Source organism: Chanos chanos, chromosome 7 (assembly GCF_902362185.1).
Source record: "Chanos chanos chromosome 7, fChaCha1.1, whole genome shotgun sequence".
Taxonomy (NCBI): Eukaryota; Metazoa; Chordata; class Actinopteri; order Gonorynchiformes; family Chanidae; genus Chanos; species Chanos chanos.
Window position 1 is genome coordinate 40,656,239 of NC_044501.1, and position 21,490 is coordinate 40,677,728.

A 21,490-nucleotide genomic window follows, 5' to 3' on the forward strand; every position below is an offset into this window, starting at 1 on the left:
AAGAGACCAGACAAAGGAGCTGGTGCCTTGATGAGAGATCAGATGGAAGACACCATTCAAACTTGGAGGGAGGCTGGACTCAAAGCATCAACAGAGGCTCTCATCACTGTAGCATAGGACCAGGTGCTGAACACCAAGTTACATAAGGCTGTAATACTGATGAGTCACCAATGACCCAAATTGTAGACTGTGCAAGGAACAGGATGAGACAGTCACCCATCCTCTGACTAGACTCCAGAAGATCAGCAATACTCTGTACTTGAAGAGACACTACAGCATCACAGCACTCGTGTACAGGACCATCTGTGAGCTGCACCGAATCCCATGAGAGTGCGTCAGAGACCATGGAAATAGTGACAAAGGATGAAAGAGTTAAAATCTTGTGGAGCATGGTAATCAAAACCCCACAAGAAAATCCCTGTAAGGCAGCCAGAGATTACATTGACCCACAAAGACAGCAGAAGACCATTACAATTCCTGGCGACAAAAATGTTTCAACCAAGCAGCAGAAGATAAACAGCAAAAACCAGTATCTGCAATTTAAAGGACAAAAGATCCATACTGTGAAGGCCCAATTGTTATTCCAGTTGTGAGCCCTGGGCAGCCGTTCCCTGGAACTGAACAAACACACGAGGCAGCTGCACTAGTGAAAGCCACACTGTTTAGAAGTGGATACATCCTTTGAAATATCCTGGATCTCCCAGAGGACTGTTAGAAACTCCGAGACCAAGAAGAACAATAACCCACCCAAGGAGGGAGTCGTGGTGAACAAACAAGCCAACAACAACAGCAGCAATGCTAATGTGGGGCCTAGCAGAATGTTCTCTATGGTTGTTCTGTCCTAGACTAAGTTTATTGGAACTCCGCCACTAGGGGGAGCAGTTTAATCTACCTGTAACGCGGATGATATAACCGTTAAGGACAGAAGAAGAGGATGTTCTCAGGCACCAAAGTATCTTTATTGTATCACTCTATCTATTTCACATCAGATGAAGTTTACATGTTTCATTTTACCTGCAATCATTATTCGAGTAACGTCTGTAAGTAAATCTTACATGTTCTTTAACAAGTTTATTTAATCATTATTTGGGAATTTAGACTGTATTTTGTGTTCGACAAAAGTGTTGTATTCTTTACATACAGCCTGCTACCCAGCTGTGTAGCTCGGTTGCCATGGTGGCATGTAACACTCTAAAAACACATTGCCTACTGCCGTTAGAAACCTTTAACACAAGTTAAGACGATACATTTAACACATTTTTACTTCATTGTATACTCATACCCAATTATTTTTATTCATGTTTGTATGTTTATGCTTTTATTTACATAGTTTACTGAGTTCCTGGCGCACTCTTCCTCTGGATGGTGAGCGGCAATAAAATAAACCGTTCGAAATACAAGAGTGTGTGGACAAGTTTAACTATCTGCCGAGCTGTTCCGCAGTGAAGGCAGACTAATATAATAATAATAATAATAATAATAATAATAATAATAATAATAATAATAATAATATAACTTTATTTGGAGCCCAATATCAATATTTATAGTCTCATAGGGTTTTTCATGTCTATAACAAAGTCAAATTAAAAATATATTATGTATAAGTTCGAGAAAATAGATAAGTCTTTTGTCTGGTTTCAAAGGTGTGGAGAGAGTTTGCCTCTCTAACTTCTTTAGGTAAACCATTCCAAAGGAAGGGAGAGCAGTAGGAAAAGGCTCAGTTGCCAGCGGACTTCTTTTTAACTCCTGGATTGACTAATAATGCAGAATATTGAGAGCACAGGGTGCAAGGAGGGTTATAGGGTGTAATTCAGTCAGACAGGTAGGAAAGCGCAAGTCCATGTAAAATTGTATATGTTAATAAGAGGACCTTAAAATCTGTCTTTGCATGAATTGGGAGCCAATGAAAGGAAGCCGGGACAGGTGTAATGTGATCAAACTTCCTAGTTCTGGTCAGATTTGTAACAGTAGCATTCTGGACCAGCTGAAGACTTTTGGTACTACAAGCAGGCAGGTATGAGGAGGAATAATGGAGTCTCAGAAGAGCCTCACATGTAACTCACACAAGTACGCATAACTGCTTGCCTTTGTACACACTTACAAAACCATTCATTTCTTACAAAACCTTTACCTTCACACCTAATTGGATGGTCATTTTCACCTGGTTGTTTATGGTCATTTACTGGTGTCGTCATTCTGAGGGTTGAGCAGAAACACCAGAGAACACTTGCTTTCTTTCACAGATGTGAGTAAAAGGTATCTGTTGTCTATGGTGTGGAAGGCCAAAGACCCTGTGCGGCTCGGCTATGTCTGTGAGTGAAAAAACGGTTTTCTTTCGTCAGTAACATCATGGCTCAGTTTGGGTAACATCGTGTGCACGGTGTTCACCAGTGTCTCCTCTTCTCTCCTCTCTGCTCCTGTTTCAACTGAATCATCATTTGAGCTCCAATGAAAAGCATCTCTGTGCCTCTTTGTTATTTTTACCATCAGTTTAACATCACTAGTAATAATAAGAGTGATAATAATAACGATAACACCAAATGATATGAACATCTATATGACACTATAAATGTTTATGACATAGTCAGATACAAACTGACATAAATGACAATATAGGAATGAAAATAAGCACATTTTAATCTTACTGGTCTTTGTTTGCTCAATTTTAATGTGGCTTAAAATATGGTACAAAAAAATACTATAAAACAAAGTTCAGTTAATAACATATATCTTTCTTTACATAAATATTTATGAAGAAAAATGCACAGTATGGGACATGAAAACAGAAAACACAAAATATTCAGAATTCAAATCATTTTGCAAGAATCACAAACAGTTCCTCATAGTCTTTCCTTGTCTATCTATTACAATGCAGTGAGGAATTACTCTGTAGTTCCTCTGTTGTCACAGAGAGAAGGTCAGTTGAAATCTCATAAATTATAAATTATGACGTTTCTTGTCTTTGTCACTCTGAGCTGTAAGACAGACACAAATGATTATTTATTCATTCATTTAATCACTGAAATCTTTCTTTATATTTTAATTTTCTCCATTCATTTCTGTGTTTATCGGGTATCAGTGTAGCGTGAAGGTTGTGATACGTGATCTTTCTTCCCATATCAGTCATCTCATCTCATTAATATAGTGGATGAAAAGGATATCATTAAAACCTTCTAATTATGCAATTTCATTTTATACTCAACATTACATTTACAATTTTATTAACAAAGCTCTCACCTCCAGCCCTCCAGCATTTGACCCCGATCACAATGGTCACCAGCAGATATGGAGAAAGTACCAGTAGAGAACAGAGCAGTCTGGGGAGAGACAGGGTGGCTTCTATACCTGTTAATGAAAACAAAAAATATCAGAGAACATGTGCCATGGATAAAAGAGAGTGGGAGTGAGAGAATCTTTGGCATTACACATTTATCAAAACCTCAGAACCTGTATGCGTAAACGTTAGGGCTTCGGCTCTGACAGTGATCCAGCTCTTTGGTGACTCTCCTCTCTCTGGGTGTTTACACCAATACAGACCCTCATCTGACTTTGAGAGAGTAGGGATGGTCATCTCTCCTGTAGTCTGACTCTGGAGGACTAATCCATCTTTATAGAAATCAGCTCTGAGGTCTGAGGAGTCATGTCGATATTTACAGTGCAGAGTCAAAGTATCTCCCTCAGTAACAGGATGGACAGGACTCTCCAGGATCACATCACCATCTATAGAACAGAGAACAGTTAAGTACAGTGTGTTGAATAGGCTATTGTAACATTACTACATTACTACTAATCATGAATTGAACCATATATGACCCAGATTTTCAAATGGTATTAATGAAATCATTCTACTTTTTAATAAAAGACAAGGTTACATTTTCTCTGTAATGAGTAGTACTGATTTAGTAGGGCCGACCTGTTTGACAGGTACCCATCCCTTTGGGGTTTGGTAATGGCATGGTGTCGCAAAGTCACCAATCAGGCAGGACACACAGAGTTACAGATTTGATGGAAAAACACTGGATGCTCACAAACTATGACGGGCGAGTTAAAAATGAAACAGACAGGGCAAAAACAATGAGCTGCGGAACTCTAAGTAGACAGAAATACAAAGTAACAAACTCCAGTTAACACACTGTATAGAAACTAATGTATTTCATAGTGACGCTCAGAATACACACACAGCAAGTGTAGGCTTCGCAAAGAACTGATGACACTGAGGAGTTTCAATAGAGAGGCGAGCGAGTGAAAGAGAGTGAAAACAGGTGAGGGAGATGAAAGATGAACGGACTGGTGATTAGTAAACCGGCGACACAGACCGCTGACTGGCTGAAGCCGGCGGGGGAAGGCGACGAGGTTGTTACCTTTGGATTTTTGGAAACAAGAGCTGTTTAATCTAGTGTCCTTTTGCTGACAGCTGGAGGGACTAACTCGTGGCACCAAAGGACAGAGTCTTTAACCCAGCTGGTCCACTGGATAAGTGCTTGGTTATCCTAATTGTATGCTTAAAGCATTGCCCCTGGATTTTTTTTTTTTTCTTTCAAAGTATTGTATAAAATTTTTTAACTAACATACATAACTAAGGATTAAAAAAAAACAAAAGCATATATATAGATATATATATATATATATATATACATATTGCACAGTGGCTCTCAATGCACTTAATAAATTGAAAAGGAACATCCTGATTTTATTTATGATTAAAGGGATTATGTTCTTTCAGGGTATCATGCCTGTGTTGCCGTGTATGTTTAGTCACTGTTTTCCCTGTCTATGTTTCTTTTTTATTTATTTAAAAAGCCCCCATTGCTGCTAGTCATTAGTTACTGTTAGCTCGTGTAGAGTTGCTGTTTTTGCAAAACTTTTTATAACCTTAATAAAAAAAAGTCTTTTTATAAACTAAACTATAATGCTGTGTTGTTGTTTTTTTTTGTTTGTTTGTTTTTGTTTGTTTGTTTGTTTGTTTGTTTTGTTTGTGGTGTGGTTTGGAGCATTCTTTTTTGTAGAGTTGTTGGAATCAAAGTGCAGTTTCCTATTGGACCATTGTTAACTTATTTTTTGATTGCTGTGTGAGTCTGTTCACTTTGAGTGCTCTTGGATGGAAAAACAATGTTCTTGTTTTCTCTTTGTCTATCATCATATTCACTGTCTGCTATCATCATATTCACTGTCTGCTACCTCTCTGCAGCGTATGTTCATGTTGACTCTCTGCATGTTCACATCCTCATACAAAGGAAAATAAACTGAATGGTCTCTGGTTGAACATCTGCCTACTTCCTTGTTTGAGTAACTTGTTGGATCCCTTATCTATGATAATCTGGGGTGATGTAAGCAGGGTTTGCCCTCTGACCTTTGACCTTTTAGTTCTCTGCCCCCTCGTGATGATACTGATTAAGACTTACCAGTCACTGTGATGTTGAGAGGATTACTGTTCCCTCCAGAGTCAGACTGACACCAGTACACTCCACTGTCTGATGACTGGAGGGAGCTGATGCTACATGTAGATCCTGTTACTGATCCCCAGTCTGATGAACAGTCTGACACCTCTCCATTATCTGTGTATCGTCTCACTGTCCATCCAGTAGAGTTACTCTGTACCTCACAGCTCAGTGAGAGAGAATCAGATGTAAAGTGTTGAGTTGTGTTGGGACTGATGAACAGAGAGACTGGAGGAGACAGAGCTGAGACATGGAGAGATAGAACTGTAATTTCATGAAAGTATCCTGCAATATTGTATATATTGTTAAAAGAGTGAGTTCAGACACACATATTACACATATCGCAGAATGTCACACACTTTACTCACCTCTCACAGTGAGAGTAACAAGACTGCTTAGCTGTGAGGATGTGGGTCTGTCATTCCTCTCTCCCTGACACCAGTACAGACCCTGGTCTGACACAGTAACATTGAAGGTGAATGTGTTTACAGGTGAAGTGTTAGGATCAGAAGTATACACCACATTCGGAGTGGTTCCTCTATACCACTTATATCTCCACTTATTCTCAAAGTCAATTACACAAGTCATTGTGACTGTGTCTCCAGGATACACAGGGTACTGTGGGTTTACAGTCAGTGTAGCTGTTGGTGATGCTGTTGGTATAGAGAGATGAGAAATAGATGCATTTAAAATTCATTCTCCATGAATCTCCAGTGTACACAGTAGTGTCTGGTGTCTGGTCAGTGTACCTGTGGGTAAGGCTGTCAGATTTGTTGGATGGAAAGAGAAACTTCCTTATTAACTTTCAGAAAGACACTGTATCACATCTTGTTTTAAAATTTTACACATGGCAACTCCCTGTTATTTCTGCTCTCAGTGCTCACATTGAACTGATAGATGTGACAGAATTACTTTTACATTTTTACATTTCAAATTTAAATTTACATTTATTTGTCATTTCACTCACATTAAACTGAGTGATTAACATAATCAGTTAATACTGACACCTGCAGTGATGACCAGTGTAAAACACTCTATGGATTCTATCACTTAGATTAATCTCTGTCTCCCTAGCAGAAACTTTTATCAGTCTTATTTTCACATGACTCACAGTGAACCTGGATATATACGCCATCGCTCATATATGGGAATAGAGCTCTTCTCTCTCCTCGACACCAGTACTGATCCTGGTCAGTTAGAGCAGCTGCTCTGATGGTGAATGTGTCTCCAGTTATAGTGTAACCATTAGACTGAGACACTGCAGTCTGAGTGCTGCCTTTATACCACTTATATCTCCAGTTCCTCCCAGACTCTATCACACACTTCAGACTGACTGTCTCTCCACTGTACACAGGACTCTCTGGTTGTACGGTCAGTGAAGGTTTGGGTGAAGCTGTGAAGTTGAACAAAAGGCCAGAGCAAACCTTCAGTTCAGAGGCGGTTGTGTCACACAAATCTGTTACAGACAGTAGCACTGATTAGTCTAATTTGTCTTAGTTATGATCTTTGTAAATGTTTAGAACATTGCAGTATCTGTTACAACTGGGAAAAAAAATGGCTGTTAATGTTAATGTTAATGTTAATGTTAATGTTAATGTTAATGTTAATGTTGATGTTGATGTTAATGTTAATGTTAATGTTATATGGTTGTTTAATGTTGCACATAGTATAAGACATTTACTTACTGCCATGATTTTACTGTCTGAGAATAAATACTGGAATATTTTCGCAGTTAAATTATGAGAAACTATCAGTATGTAGCGTTAAAATATGAACACACTCACCAAACACAGTCAGTGTTACACCATCACTCATCTCTGAGTTCTGAGAGTCGCTTTTCTGTTTTCCTCTACATGTGTATTCTCCACTGTCAGACTCAGTAACACTGAATGTATATTCATTATTCCCATTAGAGTAAACTGGTGAGTTAATATCACTGGTCTTATACCAGCTGTAAGTCCACTCACTGACTCCTCCATTATTTATGTCACATCTGAGAGCGGCTTTCTCCCCACTGAATAGCTGTGTGTTTTCAGGATACAGGTAAAGAGAGGCCCTTGGTCTCTCTGTTAAACACACACACGCACACGCACACACACACACACACACACACACACACACACACACACACACTCAATATTAAATTAATACATTAACAATAAGTTATATAAAGTTCACATTGGAGCATGTAATGATAATTAATTAAATGACAGTATACTGATGAGTATCCGACATGAAAACTCACCTATAACATTAAGGTTCACTCTGTTACTCCAGTCAGTGAAGTAACGGTGATATACACTCTGAGCTACACATTCATAATTACCACTGTGGGATGTTTGTACAGGACTAAGTCTGCATTTATTACTGTTTGATCTGAGTTGTGTTCTTCTATCCCCATCTTTACTCCAGCCATATGCAAAGTCAGACATTTTTCTTCTAGGAACTTCACATGAGAGTGTGACTGTCTCTCCACTGAATATCACAGTCCACCTGGGGTGCAGAGTCAGAGAAGGTTTGAGATCTGCAGGAATCAAACAAAATTAAACAGTAGCTGTAAAATGTACGAACACACACATCTCTAACAGAAATGCCTTAATGCGACCAGTTGAAAAATCTCTGATAAAGCAACATACAGCTTCCATTAAACAATCAACGAACGATGATATTGTGTGTCTCTGATTCACTGACTTCTTCTCTGAATCTCTGCCTAAACATGTACTCCATAATGTGAAAAAATCTAACATTGCTCAAAAGGAAAAACAGAGCTTTTAAACAAAGTCATGAATGACATTTCCATTACCTGGAGAGTTTTTTTTTGTTTTTTTTTAAGATTCTAAAACTACACGAACACACACAAACACAAATGTGATGAAGAGGCCAATAAAAAAGCACTTCCTACCATACAACATACAGCTTCCATTAGACAGTCATTAACAATGGTACTTTTTGTTTGTTTGTTTTGTTTTTTTGTTTATTTATTTATTCATTTATTTCGCTTAGCTTCTCTCTCAGCACAAATTCACCCCTGAAAAATCTCACAATGTCCAAGAGGATTCATGGAGGTTTAAGGAAAGTCATAAAGAACATCTTCATTACCTTGAGTTTGTCCAGAGTAGAAGAGTGAACTCAGCACTAAAACAGACAGAGACACTTAGAACAGAGCAGATACATTTTCTCCATATGATACCAGTTACATTCATCATAACTGTTTTTACAGTTAGATTTTTTAAAATTCTGTAGTCTCTATTTTATCTTTACTTTATGATAATTTTTACTATGTTTTTTCTTCCTTTGACCATAAGGGAAAATAAATTATGTGTGCATGTGATGTGAAGACTGCACATAATTAAAGTGGAATAAAGTCAATTCACAATTCCATCTCTTTTGACAACTTAAATAGCATTCTGTTTTAGAATTTAGTGCTCTCTTCAATGATGAATCTATTCTGAACCCTTGCTGAGCTAATTTCTGTATTAACACCATATTCTTCAACCTTGTGCACAACAAACTATTTCATTTCAAATCTGATGACCACAAACCCATCAGTTGCTTTTCTCCCACATTTCACCATCAGCATTTATGACATTTATCTCACATTTGATAATAAAATCAGAAAACTATAATCACATTAGATCCAGTCTTGAACTACTGACTTAAAAAAAAACACATCTGTAGTTAGAGCAGCATTGATCACTGATAAAATGAGGATTATTTTAGAAACACAGTATCAGACACAGGTCAACACTTGTGTAAGAATCTTCTAAATGAAGAGTGAAACACAACAACAGTTCAGAGACGCAGAGAACACTGACACTATAAACACTTCCACTGTTAAATTTACTTTATACTTCCATCTCCACTAGCATGAAGCGCACACACACACACACACACACACACACGCACGCACAGTATACAGCACCTGAGCTAAAATACACAACTAAGAAAGAGAAGTGACAGATGACGATATAAAAGTGAACAGCAGAGAGAGAGAGAGAGAGAGAGAGAGAGAGAGAGAGAGAGAGAGCGAGAGAGAGAGAGAGAGAGAGAGAGAGAGAGAGAGAGAGAGAGAGAGAGAGAGAGAGAGAGAAGGAAGGAGAGAGAGTGTGCTTGGGGGAAACTGCACCTAGTAGGGTGAGAAGAGATGAAGACTGTGTGGTGGCTATAAACTGTGTTTCCTATAAATTATACAGATGTATTTAACAGAAGATTCAGAATGTTTCCCTCACCAGCCCTAAATACAGTAACAATCTTTATTGAGAAATGTCATGAGAAAAAGGAAGAATTCTCAGGGGAGAGGAACATGTGGCACTGATATTTTCTAACACATAGACCTTAAGTCATGGGTCAAATAGGTGTGAACAGCTAAAGGCTCACTGGTCTGAACCATCATGTGTGATCTGGAAGAGAAACCAGAAATTCTCATCTTTGCTCTGCTGTCAGACATCATGTAGGTGGGACTGTAAGAGGCCATACTTTATATTATATATAGTATACATATGTGTTTGTGTGTGTGTATGTGTGTACGCACATGTGTGTGTTTGCACGCATGTATTTGATGGGATGTTTTTGTGTGTGTGTGTGTGTGTGTGTGTGTGTGTGTGTGTGTGTGTGTGTGTGTGTGTGTGTGCACGCATGTATGTGTGTGTGTGTGTGTACTCGTACAGCTGTCCTTGTGAGGAGCAGTTTGAGTTTTAAGCTGTGGGAGAGAGGAAACTTTTGGAAAGTGAGGACATTTTGGCTGGTCCTCACTTCTTCAAAGGACTGTTTGAGGGTTAAGACTTAGTTCTAGGGCTCAGGTTAGATATAGGTTAACTTTAAGGTTAGGATAAGGTTTGGGGTCAGACATTTAGATGTCATGGTTGAGACCATGTCAATAAGTGTCCTCACAAGGATAGAAGTACAAGTATGTGTGTATGTGTGTGTGTGTGTGCTCTCTTGGGCCTTCTATGTTGAGATGTCTGTTCTCTGGTCAGCTGGTAATTAATGGTTGCTATTCTATCAATGTATCTGTCACACCAGAAACCATGAAAAAAAAAACCCTCTTAAATTGTTGTTCGCTATGAATGCTGTGTGTATAATGATAAAATGAAAAAATCATTATATTTAAGAATTTGAGAATGAAAAATTATGGGAGACATTGTTGAAACTTCCAGACCTGAATCATCGATTCTTTATCTGAGTATTAAGAAGGAGCAAACAAGTGTTCTAAAGAAATTCAATGCAGTCATTTCATAATCAATATAACAACAGATAAGTTGTAGAATGTTTTAATGTAAATAATCTAAAAATGACAATATGTGACTGTCACTCTCAAAAGTTCTGACCTGACCATGTGATTTATTCATTATCTGAGTGAGAAAAAGGAGAAAATGAGAGTTTGATAAGTTCTAATCCACTCCGGGTTAGAGGAAGTAAAAAAAAAAAAAAAAAAAAAATCTATTGTTTATTCAGAGAAGACATGAGTCGCTCAGGGCCTTAAATCTCCCACTGACAAATTCTCTCAGTGATAATAGACAATACAACACTGTCTCACTGCAACACGACTTCTCATTGAAATTATATTCAGTTTATGGTCCGAGAGTCACATTTCACAGTGAAGATAGTAATATAGAAAAGTTATATATAAAGGCTTGAAGTTGCTTTCTCAAAAAACAAAGCAGTTATTTCTCTCTTTAGGAGTGATATAATTGAAGGAAAAAAAGAGAAACAAGTGAAAAAGACACTTACAGAGCAGCACATGTAGAGGACTGAGCTCCATACTGTGAGAGTGAGAGACTGTTTGATGTGAACTATGTGTTATAAACTCTTCCTGTATTTGAGATCTGAGAGAACAACAGAGAGAGAGAGAGAGAGAGAAATAGAGAGAGAGAGAGAGATAGAGAGAGAGAGAGAGATAGAGAGAGAGAGAGAGAGGAAGAGAGAGAGGGAGGGAGAGATGAAGAGATGCTCTCATATGAACAGAAAAAACATTTGATGGGAGGAGCCACATCTCTTTTAGATTTGTCTCTTGTTCATTTCAGTAATGAAAGTCTAATGAGCAGAACAACAAGGGAATGTTTGTCTTGGCTGGATCATTTCAAACAGAATTTGCATCATGACTGATTATTAGATGAATTTCAATATACGTTGACCATCAAATATGTATTATTAGTAATTAGAGAATCACAGTGAGACAGAATGGCCATTGATTATTTTATTGTGGCAATTCTCTTACATAGTTATGAGATATAAATGAATGCAGTAATTGCAAAATTACTTTTTTTCTAAAATCAGTACCATCATTCTCTGAAAGCTATTGTAATGCAGTTAATGTTTATTTCTCACACCCTCCTGACAACTTCAGTGAAGTAACAGGACAAAGGACCAGTTAACACCTCCTCCTTTCCCATATGACTGAAATAGAACAGAAACCAACAGAAACCACAAACTCACACCTCTATGCTGTTCTCAGGTATCAGACACATGTGTGCTGTGTGAGCATGTGTGTGTGTGTGTGTGTGTGTGTGTATGTACATGTATTAAACTCTGATGCATTCAAAGACCCCTCTGTTGATATATCCTGTCTGGGCTCAAGTGGTGGAAATTTCCATTGTCTCTGAGTACCTCTGTTTAAAGAATTAATTCTTATTGCGTACCGTTACTCCATAAACTCTTGTCATGAAAATAAATACAAATATATATATATATAAATGAATAAATAAATAAACAAACAAACAAACACATAAATAAATAAATAATAAAAGGGGAAAAATGTGCAGAGCTCCAGCGAACACAAGAGAGAGAGTACTCTGCCCCCCCCCCCCCTCCCCCACCCTTATGATGTCAGTAGGGCAGTGTAGCGTATTTTTGAAGATGAGATGAATCATCTTGACTGAAGCTGCGACCAAAACAGAGGCCTGTTCTCTACAGAGGGTATTGGTGAAGGTGTAAATGAAGGTGAAGAGGTGAGTGGAGATGTTCTGGAGAAATAAACAAACAGATCATTAGGAGGTTTGCTCCTGTAAGACTCTGCATTATAACCTAGACAGTAATGGTCTGGCGTGGTGCAGATGAGGTTTTCTTCACTGCATCTTGTGCATTGACTCTTTAAATTGACCAGTGATTTTGACTGAATCAAAAGATTAATGAGTGATGAAAAGACACAAAGAATAGTCAGCAGGAAATGACAGTGAAAACACGTGACAGTAGCAACTCATCTCAAATTAAAACCTGTACATTCTGATATTAGAGGTAAAGTGAAACTGAAACTAACTGTAGTAAAACCTTTAGCATTCCTGCTGCTGTTTAGCCAGGGGGCTTCAGATCAAACCAAACAGTTGCTGAGTGATAAAGAGACTTATAGGCCTGTCTTGTCAAATGTTGAAGAGTGTTATGGAGGGTTCTAGAAAGATGTTTAGAAAGAGACTCTAAACACAAATCCTGGTCCAAACGCAGCAATACCAGAACCTCTTAAAATTGTGTCTCAGAAAAGAATATTAGCATATTATCTACTGTCATGATCGAAGTTGTTCTGAGAGAGGGATTAGATGCAGTGGAAGTATTTGTGTCAGATTAGACAAAGAGTAAATGATGAAATGATAGCCAGTCACTGTGCGACAAGACAGAAGAAGGATGGATTATAAAATGCTTGCATGGGAGAAAAAGAAAGAGAGAAAATGACAGAGAAGCAGGTAGTGAACTTCCTGAAGTCAGAGTGTATAGGTAAGTTCTTAATAGATAGCCAGGCTCTCTGTCTGGGTCTGAATAACAGGACAGTACGACGATGTCTTTTGGCTTGAACCTTCTGGCGAGTGAGGGCCTTGATGGATGTGGACTTGGCCTTCCTCCAAGCTCTCTTGCACCTGGTGACGACAGCTATATCCAACTGCTATAGCTGACTGCTGAGGGGACAGCCATGTGCAGTCTACACCCACAAAAGCATCCAGCTCCAGGACGCTAGATAATCCAACACCACACAGCGCAGGACCCTCTCGCTTTGTCCATTAGACTGGGGGTGGTGTCCTGAGGAGAGACTCATAGAGGTGAACAGAGACCAAAAGGCCTTCAAAATCTAGAGGAGAATTGGAGGCCTCAGCCAGACACATCATCAGCAGGAGGGCCGTATTAACATACCAGCTCCCGCAGCACAGTTTTAGCGGTCTCTTTAGCTGAGGGGTGTTTGGCCAAAGAATGAAGTGAGCTGCCTTAGAGAGTTGATCAAAAATCCATGAGGATTACTGAGTTACCTTCAGGTGTGGGGAGACCTGTTATGAAGTCCATGGAAATGTGAGACTAGGGACGGTGAGGAGTGGCAAGAGGATGAAGAAGACCAGCTGGGGCCTGGTTGGAAGCCCTCTGAGTAGAACATACTGGGCAGGCTCGAATGAAGTCCTGAATGTCTTGAGTCATACTAGGCCACCAAATATGCTGCTGTATTAACAGGACCTCAGGCCGGATGGTGGCTGGAACAAAAAGACAGCCAGGTGGAGTTCCCTCTAGATTTGGATCTCTCTCCTGGGCTTTGACGACCTTCTCCTCCAAGGCAAGACACACCTGACGAACAATACATGAGGTGGGTATGGTGTTCTCTGGGACCCCGTCGAGACCAGTGGAGTTGAACTGCCGAGACAGCTCAACGGCCTTGATGTTCTTAGACCTTGGACGGTAGCGGAGGACAAAGTCAAATAGATTAAAAAAAAGTGCCCATTTAGCATGGCGAGGCTTGAGTCTCTTGGCCTCCCTGAGATATTCCAGGTTCTTATGATCAGTCCACATCAGAAATGGATGCTCGGCCCCCTCTAGCCATGAAAGGATGTTCAGGATCAGCATGGGAGATGAGGTGAAAAGCGTCTTGAGAGTCTCGAAAGCCACCTGGGCCTCGGAAGACCAGTGCAAACATGCTGGCAGGTGGTGGCTGTGAGGGGGCTGCAATGCAGGTAAAGTTCCTGATGAAACGCCGGTAAAAGTCAGCAAAGACGAGGAATCTCTGAACCTGCTTTACATTGGTGGGAATGTAAACACCGATAAAGGGCTGGAACACGGTCCCAAAGTGCATGACCAGATGCTCTTAATGACCACTAGGGGTGTAAAAAGAGGTCTTCCACTCATCTCTCTGACAGATATGGCTAAGTTTATGAACATTACATACGTCCAGCTTGGTGTAAATGCTGGTGCCACATAAGTCGAAAGCAGTGGTAAGGAGAGGGAGGGGACACTTGTTCTTAATAGTAATCTTATTGAGTCCCCTGCAACTGATGGACAGATGCAAACTGCTATCTTTCTTGGCCACAAAAAAGAAACCAGTTCCAACAGTCTGCCTCATGGAGGCATGGACCTTGGCGATAGCTCGATAGTGCAGTCATGTGAGGTGGCAGTAACGATGCCTTTTCTTACTAAAAACACCTAGAAGGTCCTTATAGGGTTCGGGCAACACAGACAGATCAGCATTGGGGAACAAATTAACAGGGGTAAAGGCCACAGAGGTTGCGGGTGGGTTACAGTCACAAATATGGCCTTCTTGATTGCACTGCATTCTCATGTCAAAGCCTCCAGCCTCAAATACCACACACAATGGACAACAGCAGATACTTCAGTGTGAATGATTCTAAATTGCATGAATGAATGAATGAATGAATAAGTCAACCAATCAATGAATGTACGAAGAGAGAAGGAAAGAAAGAAACAAATAAATAAATAAATGCTGAGTGTATAGTAGTTAGTAGTATAACTGCAGGTGTACATGAGGCTCTCTGACACTTTGTACTCCAAAATACAAGGAAACTGGTGACCATGGAAGGAGCCCTCCATCGGAAGACAGATATCCACTTCCTCTACATGACCCGGCAGTCCACCTAGGACAGGGGTGGGCAAATCCGGTCCTGGAGGGCCATGGTCCTGCTGTTTTTCTTGTCGACCAACTAAATACAGTCTCTGATTGGCTGAAGAGCATGCACACCTGTTTTCAAAGTGAAAATCAACAGGTAGCTAAGAGGTGAAAACAAAATCCGACAGGACACCAGCCCTCCAGGAATGGATTTGCCCACTCCTGACCTAGGAGGATTGTAAAAGAGATCAGACAAAGGAGCTGGTGTCTGGATGAGAGATCAGATGGAAGACACCATTCAGATTTGGAGGGAAGCTGGACTCAAAGCATCAACAGAAGCTCTCATTACTGTGGTATAGGATCAGGTACTGAACACCAAATTACATAAAACTGTAATATTGATGAGTCACCAATGACCCAAAGTATAGATCCTCTGACTAGATTCCAGAAGCTCACCAATACTGTACTGGTGTACAGGACCATCTGTGAGCTGCACCGTATCCCACGAGAGTCCATGTGTACATAAACTTGAAAGAGTGACAAAGGATGAAAGAGTTAAAATCTTATGGAGCATGGAAATCAAAACCCCACAAGAAGATCCCTGTAAGGCAGCCAGAGATTACAATCGAAACCAGAGGACCAATGATTACTGACATCACAAGTCATGATGACAAAAATATCTCAACCAAGCAGCAGGAGTAAAACAACAAATATCAGAATCTGCAATTTGAAGCACAAAAAAACTGTACTGTGAAGGCCCAAGTCATTCCAGTAGTGATCAGAGCCCTGGGCAGCCGTTCCCTGGGACTGAACAAACACCTTGGATTCCTGCCTTAAACACACAAGGCAGCAGTACTTGTGAAAGCCACATTGTTTGGAAGTTGATACATCCTTTGAAATATCCTGGATCTCCCAGAGGACTGGTAGAAACTCCGTCACCAAGAAGAACAATAGCCCACCCAAAGAAGGAGTCGTGGTGAACAAACAAGCCACCAACAAAATTTAACGACGGAAATACTACTAGTACTAATAATAGGAATAATAATAATGATAATATCAAATGATATAAACATCTATATGACATTATGAATGTATACAACATAGTCAGATACAAACTGACATAAATGACAATATAGGAATGAAAATAAGTGCATTTTAATCTTACTGGTCTTTGTTTGCTCAATTTTAATGTGGCTTAAAATATGGTACAAAAAATGTGGTAAAACAAAGTTCAGTTAACAACAAGTATCTTTCTTTACATGAATATTTATGAAGAAATTCATAGTGTGGGACATTTCTCAAAACGGAAAACACAAAATATTCAGAATTTTTCAAAATCATTTTGCAAGAATCACAAAAAAGTTCCTCATAGTCTTTCCATGTCCACTTATTACAGTGCAGTGAGAAATTACTTCGTACTTCCTCTGTAGTCACAGAGAGAAGTACAGCTGAAATCTTGTAAATTGCAAATTATGTCTCCATAACTGCATACTGTTCCTTATCTTCATCACATTGAACTGTAAAACAGACACAAAAGGTTATTTATTTACTCATTTAATTTTTGAATTTTTTTCTGTATATTTTCATTTCCTCTCTTCATTTCTGTATTTATTGGTTATTAGTGCTCACATCTAGCCCTCCAGCATTTGACCCCGATCACAATCGTCACCAGCAGATATGGAGAAACTACCAGTAGTGAACAGAGCAGTCTGGGGAGAGACAGGGAAGCCTCGATACCTGAAAATCAGAAATACACGAAAAACAAACAAAATTAGAGGAAACTGTGTGCCAAGGATAAAAGAGAGAGAGAGAGAGAGAGAGAGAGAGAGAGAGAGAGAGAGAGAGAGAGAGAGAGAGAGAGAGGGAGAGAGAGAGGGAGAGAGAGAGAGAGAGAGAGAGAGAGAGAGAGAGAGAGAGAGAATCTTTGGCATTGTGTATTCATCAAAACCTGTATGTGTAAACGTAAGGGCTTCACCTCTGACAGTGATCCAGCTCTTTGGTGACTCTCCTCTCTCTGGGTGTTTACACCAATACAGACCCTCATCTGACTTTGAGACAGCAGGAATGATCATCTCTCCTGTAGTCTGACTCTGGAGGACTAATCCATCTTTATAGAAATCAGCTCTGAGGTCTGAGGAGACGTTTCGATATGTACAGCGCAGAGTCAAAGTATCTCCCTTAGTAAGAGGATGGACAGGACTCTCCAGGATCACATCATCATCTATACAACAAAATACAGTTATGTGCAGTGTGGTGAATAGGTTTATTTGTTTTGGTTTTTTGTTTGTTTTGTTTTGTTTTGTTTATGGTGTGGTTTGCAGCATTATTTATTTATTTTTTTTTTTTTGTAGAGTTGAAATCAAGGCACAGCGTGTAACCTTTATAATCATTTATAGTCGTAACCTTTATAATCTGCTCCTCTTGGACCATTGTTAACTTATTTTTTGATTGCTGTGTGAGTCTGTTCACTTTGAGTGCTCTTGGATGGAAAAACAAGGTTCTTGTTTTCTCTTTTTCTATCATCATATTCACTGTCTGCTACCTCTCTGCAGCATATGTTCATGTTGACAGTGCATGTTCACATCCTCATACAAACGAAAATAAACTGAATGGTCTCTGGTTGAACATCTGCCTACTTCCTTGTTTGAGTAATTTGTGGGATCTCTTATTTACGATAATCTGGGATGATGTAATCAGGGTTGGCCCTCTGACCTTTGACATTTTAGTACTGTGCCTCTTGGTCATGATACTGGTTAAGACTTACCGGTCACTGTAATGTTGAGAGGATTACTCTTCTCTCCAGAGTCAGACTGACACCAGTACACTCCACTATCTGATGACTGGAGGGAGCTGATGCTACATGTAGATCCTGTTACTGATCCCCAGTCTGATGAACAGTCTGACACCTCTCCATTATCTGTGTATCGTCTCACTGTCCATCCAGTAGAGTTACTCTGTACCTCACAGCTCAGTGAGAGAGAATCAGATGTAAAGTGTTGAGTTGTGTTGGGACTGATGATCAGAGAGGCTGGAGGAGACAGACCTGAGATGCAAAATTGCGTCTTATTAAGGAGTATAGCAGAATCCTTGGAAAAATATTCATCACCGCAAAACAGTGTAACTATGTCAATGAGAGATGATCCAACAAACTACTGAAAGAATAACACTCAGAACACTCACATATATGAGTAATAATGCAAGTTACATTTAAAATGATGTCAGAACAAACGCATTTTCAGCATCGCAGCAAATCACTCACAAAAAATTACTTTAATACATACAGCAATGCATAAACACAACTAAAATAGAAACTATCCACCACTGACTCACCAATGACCCACAGTGGCTGTGTTGTGCTGTGCTGTGAGTAATAGACTGGGTTTCCTCTCTGTGCTCTGCACACATAAACTCCTGTGTGTTGAAGAGCAGCAGGGCTGAGAGTGTAGGAGCCTCCAGCTCCTCTGCTGCTGTCTGAGAGGAGTTCCACAGAGTTAGAATGAATCCTGGGTAACCCATCTGTGTAGGGAATGACTCTGTACCAGAGGAATGTCCAACCTGTAGAGGAGTATTTAACCTCACAGCTCAGAGTCACTGAGTCTCCTTCAGTCAGCCACATCTCTGGAGAAACACTCAAAACTGGCTGGGCTTTGTCTGTTGGAAAAGAGAAAATAGTTGATCAATATTTTCTGTAGTCAAAATATGGCAAGCACTGAATTGTGCACTTTGGACATCAGTCTCCAACTGTTTAGTTTCATTTCATTTGTTTATTACCCTATTTGAGAGCACACTTAAAACAACGTATACATTAACTGTTAACAATAGTAATAGTATACATTAACTGTGAACTATAGTTCATCGTTCATCATACTTCAAATGTTTCAACAGGCTTAATCTTTTTCTTAAAACATGCTGAATTTTTATATTATTGACTTGTCATGTGATTATTGTCCATATTTGAAAATTTTAGTCTCCTCTGAACTCACACACTCACCTGATGACACAGTCAGTGTTACAGCATCACTGATCTCTGAGCTCTGTGAGTCTCTTCTGTGTTTTCCTCTACAGGTGTATTCACCACTGTGGGACTCAGAAACAGGACTGATTGTGTATTCCTGATCTTTACTGACAGGACTGAGTGAAGAACTCTTCTTATACCAGCTGTATTCCCAGTCAGTGTCTCTCTCTCCCTGTATTTGACATCTGAGAGTAACAGTCTCTCCACTGAATGTCTGTTTATCAGGCTGCAGGATCACAACAGCTTTTGGTCTCTCTGTAGAATAAAATAGATACCATGCTAATGTACATGCTGACGTGTTTACCACTCAGTCCTTCCCATTGAGCACTTAGAGATAATGCAAAATTAACCAGTCATAGTGAGAGGAACACTGTCTAACCCCAACCCTGATATGGAAATACTTGAAACAGAGTTGCCTTTAAACATTAAGCATGAGATAGCAATGTAACACCGCAGCTTAGCTTCATGTTAGATTAAAAGTTGTCTTTTTTTTTTTTTTTATTTCATTCTAAGTTACTCACCTTCAACAGTGAAACTGACAGGACTGCTTAGTTGTGAGGATGTAGGTCTGTCATCACTCTCTCCCTGACACCAGTACTGATCCTGGTCAGTTACAGCAGCTGCTCTGATGGTGAATGTGTCTCCAGTTATAGTGGAACCATTAGACTGACACACTGCAGTCTGAGTGCTGCCTTTATACCACTTATATCTCCAGTTCCTCCCAGACTCTATCACACACTTCAGAGTGACTGTCTCTCCAGTGTACACAGGACTCCAGATTGGAGCTATTGTCAGCATAGCTTTGGGACGTGCTTCAGTTTAGAAGAAAGGATAATTTTGTTAGATGTATGGTCTCTGCAGTAAAATGCCCTAAAAGCAGTCAGTCATAGCTTTGAAAACCATTCCTCTAAAGTTTTTATTTTGATATATCAAAAATGGCAACACGTTATTTAAGGGATCCTGACAAACCCTCAGTGTATGGCTAATATGGCAGAATAAAATGAAAATTTAATAACAACGTAATAAGTGTTAACAAACAGTTAACTTGTGTTCAGTTTGCTGATTGTTCGGTAAGGAATATATTATTTATTACCACTTAGTTTTTGATCTTTAAGATGAAGAATTGCCATTTTTTTTGCCTCAAAATTCTTCAGTGTCATTTACCAATGATATAAAATGCAGTCTTTCAAAAATCTCTCCATCATAAAAGCTTAGCACAACTTAGCTATCACTTTGGGAGCAAAAGTATTACTGAGAAACCCTGTACCACACTTATCACTCACCTCTCACAGTCAGAGTAACGTCATTGCTTCTCTGTGAGGATGTGGGTCTGTCATCACTCTCTCCCTGACACCAGTACTGATCCTGGTCAGTTACTGCAGCTGCTCTGATGGTCAATGTGTTTCCAGTTATAGTGTAACCATTAGACTGAGACACTGCAGTCTGAGTGCTGCCTTTATACCACTTATATCTCCAGTTCCTCCCAGACTCTATCACACACTTCAGACTGACTGTCTCTCCACTGTACACAGTGGTCTCTGGTTTTACTGTCAGAGTAGCTGTGGGTAAGTCTGTGAATATGAATAAAAGGGGACAAAAGCTTTATATGGTCTTTTTATCTGGATATATCTCAATAAACATATTTTACTCTAGAATATGATACCTCCATCCTAATATTTTACATTTTCCAGATCTGAGAAACACGATTATCCACAGAATAGAAGAACTGACTGAATTAAATTAGAGTTAAGTGAGTTTAAACTAGGTTCTCTTACTCCACATTAAGTTGTATGGATTCTGAAGGAAATGATGCTGAATATTTACATTTGATTTTTATGTATCGCATAACTTACTCACTTTTAACAAATAGAAGCACAGGGGAGCTTTTAAAGGAGGATGTTTGTCCATTTTGTCTGTCTCCCTGACACCAGTACTGGCCCTGGTCAGTTACAGCAGCTGCTCTGATGGTGAATGTGTCTCCAGTTATAGTGTAACCATTAGACTGAGACACTGCAGTCTGAGTGCTGCCTTTATACCACTTATATCTCCAGTTCCTCCCAGACTCTATCACACACTTCAGACTGACTGTCTCTCCAATGTACACAGAAGTTCCTGGTGTGACAGTGAGTTTAGTTGTAGGTAAATCTGTACAAATGGAGAGAAGAGGAAAACCCTTTACAGATTGTTCATACATATTCACTGTTTGTATTTATAATTACAGTGTGACCATTT

The 21,490-nt window shown here is 39.5% G+C and overlaps 1 protein-coding gene across 1 annotated transcript in view; it reads right to left on the reverse strand.

Annotated features, from left to right (window-relative positions):
* The window catches only part of LOC115816385 (uncharacterized), a gene marked incomplete at its 5' end in the record, with an annotated part of 29,135 nt that extends 8,329 nt beyond the window's left edge, over positions 1-20,806 (reverse strand). The window contains 9 exons of the mRNA XM_030779341.1: positions 3,215-3,339; positions 3,448-3,720; positions 5,403-5,681; positions 7,217-7,323; positions 13,355-13,491; positions 13,791-14,365; positions 14,814-14,973; positions 19,248-19,513; positions 20,542-20,806. Of these exons, the coding sequence (XP_030635201.1) occupies positions 3,215-3,339; positions 3,448-3,720; positions 5,403-5,681; positions 7,217-7,323; positions 13,355-13,491; positions 13,791-14,365; positions 14,814-14,973; positions 19,248-19,513; positions 20,542-20,806 (2,187 nt within the window). The remainder of the gene's footprint in view (positions 1-3,214; positions 3,340-3,447; positions 3,721-5,402; positions 5,682-7,216; positions 7,324-13,354; positions 13,492-13,790; positions 14,366-14,813; positions 14,974-19,247; positions 19,514-20,541) is intronic.
* Between the last annotated feature and the right edge of the window lie 684 nt (positions 20,807-21,490).